We start from the raw sequence: 13,788 nt of genomic DNA, 5'->3' as shown, positions 1-13,788 counted from the left end.
AAGATGATTAGTCACACGACCCTGCAGAATGCAGCTTGGTGTGGGCAGAAAGACCACCAAAGTGTAAGTCTTAACCAGTCCGCTCTACTGCCTCCTCGGAGAAAGGACATGGCAGACAACCGACATGCAGAAGCTGAGACAAACCGCGGCTTCGCCTTCTGCGCTCCTAAATTACCCCGCCACGACCCTACCGCAGCTGGGGATTCTCCGCCCCTAGCAACTCAGCCCCTAGTTCCCGTCATCCCCTGGGCTCTCCCCTTCCTCGCCCCAAATCCCGCGCGAGCTGTTCTCCTCGGCCCCGGTCGCTAGGTGATTCCCGAGGGCTGTCGGGAGTCTCGCGAGGGAGGGTGTACCGTTGCCCTAGAAACGAGTAGGCGTCCCCTCTCGGGGAAGGGCGTGGCTGAGGCTGTTAACTACAGCGGCGTTCCTTGGAGCGGCTAGACTCTGGGTATCTCCGGTAGGACCGCTGCGGGGACGACCGGCCAGGCCAGAGGACTCGGGGCGGAGGCGAGGGCCCGGCCCAGGCGGTGGAGAGGGAGAAGACGTCGCACACCCGACGCCCCTTGCCCGAAGCGACCGCGCGTTCCAGAAAATGAGCTCCTCCCCATAGTGCCGGCTCCAGAAGTGAGGGTGGGAGCAGCAGCTTCCCGACCCGACTTGCGGCTTGAAAGTGCTCAGTCCTCCCCACCGAGAAAGTGACCGTGCCTGGCCGCACGCTTGCCCCGCTCAGCTGGGCTTGGAAGCGTCTTCTGCCGCAGACGTGGAAGCTACCCGGGAAGCGCCCGTTAGCCAATGTGTACGCGCGGCCCTCCTGAAGCCCAGCTTCTCCATGACAGCAGGTCAGCGCGCGGCTGTGCCGGGGAAGGAAGCCGAGTCAGGCTTTATGCCAAGTTTTCCAGACTTGGGGTTGTGGTGATCCCCGGGTTGAGACTGAAGTCTCTTAATACTGGAGGAGGTGTCTTCTCTGTGGCCTGAGTAGGTATTCGCTCTCGGTGGAGAGGAGCATAAACCGGTAGACTTGAAATTGGCAAGTTCCTTTGGTCTCTCAAAAAAATAATAGAATCTTAGCAAGGAATTTCTGTTTCTCCATTGTCTTAATAACCACTTTGGAGGATGCTTGCCTGGGAGGAGTCCTGGTCATGGCCAGTAGGACCTGATCGCTATTGAGATTTAAGTAAGAATAATGGAATATTAGAACAGAGAACATCTACAGAATATTAACTCAAATATAAAGAGAAAAGTGTATTGTGGTAATTTGACCTTTTGGTCCATTGAAAATTAAGCAGAGGGCGCCTGGGTGGCTCAGTGGGTTAAGCCGCTGCCTTCGGCTCAGGTCATGATCTCAGGGTCCTGGGATCGAGTCCCGCATCGGGCTCTCTGCTCAGCGGGGAGCTTGCTTCCTCCTCTCTCTCTCTGCCAGCCTCTCTGCCTACTTGTGATCTCTCTCTGTCAAATAAATAAATAAAATCTTAAAAAAAAAAAAAAAAGAAAATTAAGCAGGAAAAAAAATTAAACTATATTAGATTTCTTTTTTTTTTTAATTTTTTATTATGTTAGTCATCCTTTAGTACATCATTAGTTTTTGATGTAGTGTTCCGTGACTCCTTGTTTGCATATGATACCCCGTGCTCGGTGCAATATACGTGCCCTCCTTAATACCCATCACCGGGTCAACTCATTCCCCCACCCCCTCCGGTCTAAAACCCTCAGTTTGTTTCACGGAGTCCACAGTCTCTCATGGTTCATCTTCCCTTTGATTTCCCCCCCCCTCTTCATTTTTTCCTTCATTCACCTAATGTCCTCCATGCTGTTACTTATGTTCCACAAATAAGTGAAACCATGATAACTGTCTTTCTCTGTCCCCTCCAGTTCCATCCATGTTGATGCAAATGGTGGGTATTTATCCTTTCTGATGGCTGAGTAATATTCCATTGTATGTATGGACCACATCTTCTTTATCCATTCGTCTTTTGAAGGGCATCTCGGCCCTTTCCACAGTTTGGCTATTGTGAAGATTGCTGCTATGAACACTGGAGTGGACTGGCCCTTCTTTTCACTACAACTGTATCTTTGGGGCAAATACCCAGTAGTGCAATTGCTGGGTCATAGGGTAGCTCTATTTTTAACTTTTTGAGGAACCTCCACACTGTTTTCCAAAATGGTTGCACCAGCTCGTATTCCCACCAACAGTGTAAGAGGGTTCCCCTTTCTCCACAGCCTCTCGAACATTTGCTGTTTCTTGCCTTGTCAATATTAAGCTGTTCTGAGTGGGGCAAGGTGGTATCTCAATGTGGTTTTGGTTTGAATTTCCATGATGGCTAATGATGTTGAACATTTTTCATGTGTCTGTTAGCCATTTGTATGTCTTCTTTGGAAAAGTGTCTGTTCATGTGTTCTGCCCATTTTTTGACTTGATTATTTGTTTTTTGGGTGTTAAATTTGAGAAGTTCTTTATAGACCTTGGATACCAGCCTTTATCTGTAATGTCATTTGCAGTTATCTTCTAGTATTCTGAAGGTTGCCTTTTTGTTTAGTTGACTGTTTCCTTTGCTATATTGTTAGATTTCATTGCATGAGTAACTAACTATAGATTTTTTTGTGATTCATGATCTTTTTAAATGGCTTGGGATCATTCTTAACTTGCTATGCCCTGTGGCAATGTAAATACAGGATGTAAATGATTTGGCTGTGTAGCCTGGAGATTACTTTTTTCAATTATTTATTTGATTAGTCTTTTATTGTGATTTTTTTCTCTTTTTCATGAAAATGGAAAATTTCTTCAAATATTTGAAAATGAATGTTTAATTAGCTGTGTCCTAATTTAGCTTTTAGAGAAGCCTGTTGTCACTGTTAAATACAATTATATAGGGTGGGGGTTACTCATTTAATGTAATAAACACCTTCAGGTTAAATAGAAAATAAGTTCCTTAGAAATTGTTTTACAGCCTACCTACATAATAAATTTCAAGCCAGACATTGGAAGAAATGTCAGAAGATTCAGAAAAGGAAGACTATTCAGACAGAACGATCAGTGATGATGAATCAGTAAGTTTTTCTCAATTTTATCCCACTTAATTTCAGATAAAACTTGTGTTACAAATTCCCAATAAAATCAGTTGGATGTAAAAATCAATTAGATGTTTAAATCACTTGTCACTGAGGTTGGAAAATAATTTTAAGGCCTAGACATTACTATGTGTGGTATGCCTTATCTAGAAAGAGAAACTATTTTGATATTTTGGGGGAAATATTTTGGCTAAGGTTCTTCTGAGTTTTACTTACCTGTGTTTTAAATCATTACTAAGGTTTTTATAACTCATGTTCAGTTAGATGTATTAATTCTGTTACATCATAACAGGTATCATAATAGTGGATCCCCTATGTTCTAAACCTACTGTGTATCACCGTAATAGGTTTAATGTGGCTCTGATGTAAGAAAGGAAAGGACATGGAGGAAGAAAAAGGGCAAAACAAAATGCAGTATTTCAAAATATATTTTTTTAAGATTTTTTTTTATTTATTTGACAGAGATCACAAGTAGCCAGGGAGAGAGAGAGGAGGAAGCAGGCTCCCTGCTGAGCAAAGAGCCCGACGCAGGGCTCCATTCCAGGACCCTGGGATCATGGCCTGAGCCAAAGGCAGAGGCTTTAACCCACTGAGCCACCCAGGTGCCCCTCAAAATAGTTTAGTTCTATTACATATTTATGAGAGATTTCCTTCAGATTTTTATAAGATATAAATTATCAGGTATATAACTTAAGGTCCCAAAATAAGCTCCTTCAAATAATGTATCACTCTTTAAGTCCATGGCTTTCTATGCTGCTTTTCTTTTTCTTTTGGTTAACTTTATTCATAGTTTAAATTGTTTTGCCAGGTTTACTGAGAATCTTTAAACTTTATTCCCTCTGTATAGTCATTAATATGACCTTACCCAATGAAAGAAGGGGGATGAAAGATGAAAACTTGAAGATTTTGGGGTATTTGAAGTATTTCACACTTCGAGACCAGTAGCCCATAATAGTCCTTTGATTTTTTTCATTCATTAAAGAATAGAAAGATGTGCTCAATTCTAAGTACTAAAATAGATGTAAAAAATTTCTGGAAACTGTTGGGTTTTTTTTAAATGTCTTAAAACTCTTAAAAATATCTTAAAACTCTCCTGTTTTAGGATGAGGATAACTTCATGAAATTCGTAAGCGAAGATATCCACCAGTGTGCACTTTTAACAGGTTTGAACTTATCCATATATTCTCCTTTCTCTTTAGGGTAAGACCTTGAGTGTTCACTCAAGGTCAGTGAAAAATAAGGAAATTAAGAAACTAGAAAAAATTCAGATTGAATAATACAGAAGTGTATTCTGATATTGGATAAGGAAAGAAAATGTATCCATTTTTATAAGACTCTTTGGAGCGCAAACTTTTGAGGTTTTAGGTAAACCTAATATATTTAATGAAACTAAATAAAAGTGGTCACTACTTTATAAAGGAATACACTTAACATAAGGATTTACACAGGCATTTCTTTAAATAACTAGCTCTTTAAATTTACCGTATGACTCGTTATAATGGGCACTGTTTTTGAAGTACAGTTTATTTAAATGAAGTATGCCTGTTTAAAGAGTTTCCTTAGTAAGTGGTTCATTTGCAAATGCACATATATGTGGACTCTTGATGTATACTTGATTTTTAAAATTTATACATTTAGAGTTGTATTTAGAGGTTTTTTTAGTGTGTATCTAAAATATTTCTTCTAAATATTCACATATGTATCCCAAATAATCTGAAATTGGAGATAAGGCTTTAATTTTTCCTTTTTTCTTCTTTTTCTTTACTTTTTCTCTTTCTGCCTTTGTTTGTTTGTTTCTTTTTAACCATCATCCTAAAACAAATCTTTTGAGATACCTACTATTCTCAGTTTGGTATGTATCCTTCTAGACCTTTTTCTTTGCATTTGTATGCATATCTATATCCATACTCATAGAAAATTTTAGTACTAGTTTATGGACTTCTTGTCATCCATTTTTTCTTTTTAAAATTTTGCCAGTCTGTTTGAAGAAATGAAGTAGCTCACTGTTTTGAACTAACATTTCCTTTATTGCTGAAGAAATTGAGAACTATTTTATATGCTTGTCTATAGTCACTCTTTTTTTTTTAAGCTTTTATTTATTTATTTGACAGACAGAGATCACAAGTAGGCAGAGAGGCAGGCAGAGACAGAGAGCCTGATGTGGGGCTTAATCCTAGGACCCTGAGATCATGACCTGAGCTGAGGGCAGAGGCTTTAACCCACTGAGCCACCCAGGTGCCCCTATAGTCACTCTTATAATGAATTGCCTGTTCACAGTAATCCTTTTTTAATGTTACTTCCATTATTTAGAATTATTTTGATGTTAAATTTATCATTTATTTATGGCTCTTTATTTTTAAATCTGTTAAGCTTCCCTACCCCAAAGTTATCAATATATCATCTAAGTTTTGAATAATAAGAGATATAGATCTAATTTTATTTCCTAACTCCTAGCTGCCTTGCCATTTTTGAGTCATACCATAAATTAGACAGAATGTGGTCTGTTCACATATTGAAATAGTAGATGCTTAAAACTGTTGCATAAATGGATCTAAATAACAATTCTGAGGAATAGCAAGGGAAGGTGTTATTATTCCTTATTCACATATAGTAAAATTTATGTTCAGCAAGGCTGCATTAGCCAAGCAAAAATCGTACAGAAACAAAGTGGTAGAACTCAGTTTGTCTGATTCCTAGTCCAACTTGCTCTATCTGCTATTATACAAAAATAGATCAAAACTAAATCTAGGTAAAAAGCCATGTTTGGAAGTAGTAGAACAAGAGGAGTCAGTGAGACAAGTGGAAAACCAAGTATGTGAAAGCTAGGGAGAAAACCAGAAAGTGTAGCATCGTAAAAGACAAGGTATGTGAGCTTAGGGAGGGGAGGTTATCCTCATCAATTTGATAACCCACAGCTATCCCATTGAAAGAGATAGGGCCTATGCACTACCTACTTGGGGCGACCCCATTATATTATATGTGTGTTAATATCTTGGTGTTGTGTCACACAGTGACCCTAGAATGAGAACTGAGAGAAAGTTGTGACTGAGAATGCACAAGCAACCTTTGAGAATAAGAAACGGTGGTGAGGAATTATGGTCATGGGGTATATTAACCTGTTGGACCGGTGGTTGCCTCAGTATGATTAAGTTTAAGAAGACTACAGTAGGGGTGCCTGGGTGGCTCAGTCAGTTATGCGTCTGACTCCAGCGTAGGTCATTATCTGGGGGGGTCCTGGGTCTCAGGGTCCTTGGGTCCAGCCCCACATCAGGCTACATGCTCAGCAGGGAGTTTGCTTGTCCAACTGCCTCTCCCTCTGCCCCTTCCCTAGCTTGTGCTCTTTCAGTCTCTGATTCAAATAAATAAAATATTAAAAAAAAAAAAAAAGACTCAACAGTAGACTGTTTGCTAGAAAAGCTACAAGAAATAAAATGGTTTTTGATTAGCATCTAGAATTTAGCATAAATTAATAATATCTGAGATCAGCAACTACTTTTTAGCTATTGTGAAGATCAACTGTTACAAAATTTTAATAGTAATCTTTTTAAAGATTTTATTTATTTATTTATTTATTTGTTAGAGAGAGAGAGAAAGCGCGTGCACAAGCAGGCAGAGTGGCAGGCAGAGGCAGAGAGAGAAGCAGGCTTCCTGCCAAGCAAGGAGCCCGATGTGGGACTTGATCCTAGGACCCCAGGATCATGACCCAAGCCAAAGGCAGCAGCTTAACCGACTGAGCTACCCAGGCGTCCCTTCAATAGTAATTTTATTTTTTTAAATGGCTTGACTTATAAAATGATATTCATAAATACTCGCGAATTAATGGTATTGGAAGGGGAAAAGGAATATATTTAAAAATTAAAGGAATTGGCATTTTGCTTCTTATCTCTCATGATTGTGTTTGAATCTTTTTTCAGCTGACTCTATTAGTGACCCATTTTTCCCCCGAACTACTCAGATACTATTGGAATATCAACTAGGGAGATGGGTGCCACGTCTTCGTGAACCACGAGATTTATATGGTGTCTCTTCTTCTGGTCCGCTGAGCCCAACACGGTGGCCATACCACTGTGAGGTCATTGATGAAAAGGTCCAGCATATCGGTATGTTCTTAGCAGTTTTTGGAATTCAAATATTAGCAAATGAACTTTCCAACCTTAATTTTAATGAGGAGACTCATGGTGTCAGAATAGTGCATTCTAAGAGGAATATAACATGAGCTATAAGTGTCGTTTAAAATTTTCTAGTGGCCACATTTAAAAAAGGAAAAAGCAACACGTGAAATTGATTTCAAATATATATTTTATTTAACCCAAATTTATCCAAAATATTTTACATTCTTTTTTTTCATATGAAGTCTTTGAAATCTGGCGTGCATTAACACTTGCATTTTAGCTCAGATCAGTCACATTTCAAGTGTTCAGAAGCCACATGTGCTTGAAAGAGGGACTTAAAACATGTGCCAGAATTTTCTAATTCTAAACAATTCGAAATAGCGTGACTGTTCCGGTCACATCCAAAGTCCTGTATGAAGTGAGGTCACGGACAGAGCATGCCAGATGGCTGTGCAGTCTTGCTCCTGTTTGCTCCCTGTCTCTTGCTCCCCGCTACCCCCGCTGAATATCTTTCTTCTCTTCTGTTCATCTTTATCCTCTTTTGTCTTTCTTCTTCCCTTTTTTCTGCTTCTCTTCCTCTCTTGTTTTTTATATCTTTATGTCTCTGTCTTTTTTTCTCTCCTTACCTTCTTTCTGCTTCTTTCCTTTAATGTATGTTTTATGGACCCAAAGAGGGCATAGTTTAGTGACTATTTTTGTGTTTCGGTATATATGCAATCCCAAATTTAGTTTTCATTCAGTGTGTTTCAGCCTTGTCTTCCCAGTCCTCACACCCAAATAACAGAAACCTTCCCATTGCCCATCACCTCCTCAGTGCCACTGTTTTTCACTTTGTGTTGATTGTAGCACATACGTGATTGCTGGGTGGAGATCTTCTTAGACATTCACTAGCGAACAAAATTAAAAAACAGCTATACTTGCTCTAATTGTATTTACTATATTGCTTACTTAAATCAGATGCTACTTGGGCATTCTTATAAACTAAGTTATCTCTTTATATTACCTAGTAAACAGAGAAAGAGGGGAAAAGAGAAGTGCCTCCCTCCCGTTCCCTCTCCCCCTCTCCACATACATATGCTTCAGAAGACTTCAGGTCAGAAGTTCTCAGCTGGTGGTTTATGCCCCTCTGGCCATACGGTCAAGTCAGGCTGTCTGATTCTGCCAAATGAAAGCCAGCAGTAAACAAACTGCCCATGGTGGGTACCAGGGGACTTTCAGACTTTAAATAGCACATTATAAATCTTACTCTCTTTATCTTGGCCAACTGTCAAAGCTAGATATCCAGACTTTCCCAGCTATAAAAAGAACTTTTCCAGTTCAGCTACAAATGAACGCTGTCCTACCCAATCATATATCTTGAAAGTCTTTCCATATTAGCTCATATATACCAGTCTCTTTTTTTCATAAATTAGTTCATTATAAACAATACTTTTTTTAACTGGTCTCTTATCAGTGAGTTTTAGAGGTTTCCAGTTTTTGGCTCTGACAAAGAGAACTTCATAAACATTCTTTTATATGTGTCCGTGTGTGTGTGTGTGTGTGTGTGTGTGTGTATGACAGTTGTAGAGTAAATTTCTGGAGTTTCTGGTTAAAAGGATACTACCAAATTGCCCTTCAAAAGGAACTATAACAATGTACAGTCATAAAAAATTTGTATGAGTGTGGTTGGTGGTCTTCAAGATTACCCTCAGGTTCAATGATTATAGAAGGACTCCTAGAACTCAAAAAAAAAAAAAAAAGCTGTTAAACTCATGGTTTTGGTTTATTACATTGAAATGATACATATTAAAATCATCAAAGGTTAAAAAAAATCAGCAAATGCAAAAGGGACATAGACTAGTGTCTAGGAGAGATCAGGTACAAGCTTCCAGTTGTCCCCCGCAATGGAATCTTATAGACAGTGTTTAATACTCCCAGCCATGGGGCGCCTGGGTGGCTCAGTGGGTTAAAGCCTCTGCTTTCGGCTCAGGTCATGATCTCAGGGTCATGGGATCGAGCCCCACATCGGGCTCTCTGCTCAGCAGGGAGCCTGCTTCCTCCTCTCTCTCTGCCTGCCTCTCTGCCTACTTGTGATCTCTGTCTGTCAAATAAATAAATAAAATCATTTAAAAAAAAAAAAAAAACTCCCAGCCATGATGTGATAACACACATGAGGTTTTGCCAGTCAGGAAAGGTCATCCAAGCTTTGGTGTCTATGATGTCTTTTAGGGGCTAGTCCTATCTCCATGGAGTACCCATATGGCCGACCTTAGTTATTCAGTCTCTAGCCCTTCCTGTTAAGGTGGATAGCATATGGTGTTAAGTCCCTTTACCATAAGTCACATTATTAATTATCTGGTATGACCCAAAGCCCCAGGTAGACAGATAAATTCTTATTAAGCAGGATATTCCAACGTCTGAGAAGTTACCTTCTAGGAGTTTCACAAGGGTGAAACCTTTCTTTGGTGAATACAGAGTTTGGACAACCCAGGCTTGTTGAATTAATCCTTTACTACGCAATGAGAGGGCCTGTGTGCCCACAGACTCACAAACACTGTTTAGTTAAACCTGATTTGCAGCAGTCTGATACTGTTTCATATATGTTGTTTTTCAACATGTATATTCTTTATTTATGAGTGACATTGAAAATCTTTACATATATGTATTGACTGTTTTAGTTTTTATATTTATTTTATTATGGTAAAAGCACTTAACATGAGGGCTACCCTCAGCAGATGTTTAAGTGTGCGATGCAGTACTGTCAGCTAGAGGCACAGAGTTTATTCATCCTGCATTTTTTTATAAGATTTTATTTATTTGACATAGATACAGCAAGAGAGGGAACACAAGCGGGTGGGGAAGAGGGAGAAGCAGGCTTCCTGCTAAACAGGGCCCCTGACACGGGGCTCGATCCCAGGACCCTGGGGTCATGACTTGGGCTGAGGGTCTCTCAACGACTGACCACCCAGGCACCCCCATCCTGCATTACTGAAGCTCTGAATGTGTTGATGAAAGCTCCTCATTTCCCCCTCCCACTTGACTCCTGGCCCCGTGACCACCGTTGCACTTTCTGATTCTGAGTTTGACTATTTTAGATATTTTATATAAAGTAGAATCGTGTGGTATTTGTCCTTCTGTACAGACTAACTTCATTTAGCCACATGTCCTCAGGGTTCGTCTGTGTTGTTGCATATCGCAGGATTTCCTTTTTTAGGACTGAATAATATTTCTCTCTCTCTCTCTCTCTCCCCCTGTCCCCTCCCTCTCTATGCCTTCTCTCCCTCCCTGCCTCCCTCTCCCTGTGTGTGTAGCACATTCTCTTTGTATCATTTATACCTTGATGGACATTCAGATTGTCTCCACATCTTAGCTATTGTGCACAGTACTGCAGTGAATGTGGGAGTGCCAGTATCTAATATCTCTTCAAGATCCTAATTTCAGTTCTTTCGGGTAAATGCCTAGTGGTTGGACTGCTGGATGATGCGGCCACCTGGGAAATGCAAATTCATACCACATCAAAATCCCACTTTACACATACTGGCATAACTGGGGTTGAAATCTGGTAACTCATGTTGATAAGAAATTAAACATATGCCCCCCAAAAACTTACATGTAAGTGTTAATATAGCAACGTTATTCCAAATAGCCAAAAGACTACATTTTATATTTGAACTTAAACTAAGCACTAAGTAATGATGACAGCGTAGAGCATAAGCTACCGATGGATGTTACATTGGTTCACAGCTTTGCATTGTCAACTAAAACAGAAGCTATGTATGTCTGAAAATTTAGAATTCCTACCTCAGGATCTACAACCAAGAGGAATGTGGGCACATGTGTTCCAAGGAACACGCATAACACTTTTCACAGAACCATTGTTTATAATGGCGTCAACCTGAAACGACCTGAATGTCCATTATAAGTAGAAGTAGATAAATAAGTTATAGCATTTTTTATGTAGTAACATATTGCATAGCAATGAAAAATGAACAAATTACAGCAACGCTTCACAGAATGGATTGATTTCACAAATATGTGAAAAAAGAGAAGAATGTGTATTATGGAATTCAACTTCTGTAGGTATAAAAACAGGCAAAACAAAGCTATAGTTTCATGTCAATATATTTATGTATATATGTGAATATGCAGATTATAAAATTATAAAGGCAGATGAAGAAGCGATTATGTTATGATAAGGTTAATGGTTATAGTTCAAGGGGAAGGAGGGGCAAGTGATTAGAAGGGGGTATGAGTTGGGCTGGCAGTGTAATCTTGATCTAAGTGATAGATACTTTGTGATAAAGCACAGAACTGTATTTCTTTGTTCTTCAGTTTTGTACTTCTCATAAGTATAATTCCTCATAAACATTTTGTTTAAACATTTGGTTTATTTCTGGGCATGTGAATTATGGGTAGAAGTATGTTTCAGTAGATTTTTAAAATGAGCACAAGTAATTGGCCAATTCAGAATAGAATCTGGAACTAGACTAATACATTTAAGACCAAATTATTTTTGATACAGTCACCAAAGCAATCTGGTGGGATAAGTCTTTTTAATAATTGGTGCTATAGCAACCTGGTGTCCATGTAGAAAAAATAAACCTTGACCTTTACCTTTCTCAGCACACAAAAAAATTAATTCAAGATAGATCACAGGACTAAGCATAAAAGTTAACATCATAATATTCCTTGAAGAAAACATAGGACAGTATCTTCACAATCAGGATAAGAACAGTTCTAGAGAGGACCCAGAAAGAAAAAAGAAATAATGAAAATAAGTTTGACTTCATCAAAATTTAAAATTTCTCATCAAAAGACATAATTAACAAAATGAAAAGGCAAACCACAGTCTAATATTCCCAGCACATATCTGACAAAGAACTTGTATGCAAACTACATGAATAATTCCTCAAACCAATAATAAAAAGAAAACTAACTAGAAATGGGCAAAAGAGTTGAACAGACATTACATTGCTCAAAGGAAGACATATAATGGCTAATAAATGAGGAAAAGTGTTAAACATGGGAAATGAAAATAAAAAATTACAGTGAGATACCACTTGATACTAGAATGGCAAAATTTTTAAAAATATTAAAGGCTGATAACTCCAAACATTAAAATGTGGGACAACTGGAACCCTAACACATTGTTGGCATGAGTATAAAACTGTAAAACCACTTCAAAAAAAGGTACAGCACTATGTTTTCTTTTTAATAAAAGAAAATATACATCTATGTATTTGTCAAAATTCATTGAACGTACAGTTAAGATCTGTACATTGCATTATATGTAATATGTAAATTTAAATTTAAAAAAATAGCCACAGGGGTGCCTAGGTGGCTCAATGGGTTAAGCCTCTGCCTTTGGCTCAGGTCATGATTTCAGGGTCCTGGGATCGAGTCCCACATCGGGCTCTCTGCTCAATGGGGAGCCTGTTTTCCCCTCTCTCTCTGCCTGCTGCTCTGCGTACTTGTGATCTGTCAAATAAAGAAATAGAATCTTAAAAAAAAAAAAAATAGCCACGATTCTTCATCCATGTATCTTCACCCTTTGTAATGTCATCTTGCATCTCCTGCTATCAAGAAGTGTCTTTTCGGGGGATGCCTGGGTGGCTCAGTTGGTTAAGCAGCTGCCTTCGGCTCAGGTCATGATCCCAGCGTCCTGGGATCGAGTCCCACATCGGGCTCCTTGCTCAGCAGGGAGCCTGCTTCTCCCTCTGCCTCTGCCTCTGCCTCTGCCTGCCATTCTGTCTGCCTGTGCTCGCTCTCTCCCTCTCTCTCTCTGATAAATAAATAAAATGTTTAAAAAAAAAAAAAAAAGTGTCTTTTCGGGGCGCCTTCAGCTCAGGTCATGATCTCGGGGTCCTGGGATCGAGCCCCACATTGTGCTCTCTGCTCAGTGGGGAGCCTTCTTCCCTCTCTCTCTCTCTGTGCCTGACTCTCTGCCTACTTGTGATCTCTACCTGTCAAATAAATAAATAAATAAATAAAATCTTTAAAAAAAAAAAAAAAAAAGGAAGAAGTGTCTTTTCCCCAAACCTTGAAATGGGATGGCCTGTGATTTGCTTTAGCAAAACCAAGTGTGGCATAAGCAACAGCATGTCATCATTGACCTAGGTCTCGAAAGTCTATGTACTTCTGCTTTGTCTTAAACCCTGTCCAGCCACCATGGAACCATCCATAGCTAGCTTGCTGGATGGTTGAGAGAGAGAAAGCCTGGATAAGTAGGCCCTGCGGAAAACACCAAATATTAGCCTGGATATACTGATGGATAATTTGAAAACATGCAATAAAAAAATTCCTGTTTTATTTTAAGTAGTAGTATTGAAATCAAGTTTTCTCATTGTTTTTCCAGATTGGACTCCTTCTTTTCCTGAGCCAGTGTACACCCCAACAGGTCTAGAGATGGAACCCCTTTATCCAAACTCCAAGGAAAACACTGTAGTTTATCTAGCTGAAGATGGTGGGTACATAATGAGACATGTTGCTCTAAAATATAATTTGGTACCTGGATTCATCCCTTAATTATATTTGTTTTGCTGCTTATAATGGAAACTGCAGATTACCAGGAAGACCCTTTCTCCATCACGATGTTTGGTTACAGACTGACTGAAATCTGGACTCAGTGCTG

At 39.4% G+C, this 13,788-nt stretch overlaps 1 protein-coding gene across 9 annotated transcripts in view; it reads left to right on the top strand.

Moving 5' to 3' along the window:
* Nucleotides 1–347: 347 nt before the first annotated feature.
* AGBL3 (AGBL carboxypeptidase 3) overlaps nucleotides 348–13,788 on the top strand; it is a 57,932-nt gene continuing 44,491 nt past the window's right edge. For 3 of the 9 annotated variants that reach the window (XR_014301253.1, XM_082693268.1, XM_082693267.1), the window contains exons 1-5: nucleotides 349–839; nucleotides 2,946–3,045; nucleotides 4,169–4,229; nucleotides 6,981–7,166; nucleotides 13,513–13,620. Coding sequence is in view for 6 of the 9 variants with exons in the window: in XM_082693268.1 (XP_082549394.1) it covers nucleotides 2,986–3,045; nucleotides 4,169–4,229; nucleotides 6,981–7,166; nucleotides 13,513–13,620 (415 nt within the window). In the remaining 3 variants the exon portion in view is untranslated. Of the gene's footprint in view, nucleotides 976–2,931; nucleotides 3,046–4,168; nucleotides 4,230–6,980; nucleotides 7,167–13,512; nucleotides 13,621–13,788 lie in introns of all 9 variants that reach the window. The other 6 variants (XM_082693266.1, XM_082693264.1, XR_014301254.1 and 3 more) reach the window with 5 other exon arrangements.

This window comes from Mustela nivalis, assembly GCF_964662115.1.
Source record: "Mustela nivalis genome assembly, chromosome: 12".
Taxonomy (NCBI): domain Eukaryota; kingdom Metazoa; phylum Chordata; class Mammalia; order Carnivora; family Mustelidae; genus Mustela; species Mustela nivalis.
Note: the sequence above shows the minus strand (reverse complement) of the source record. Positions and strands in the feature narration are given on the sequence as shown.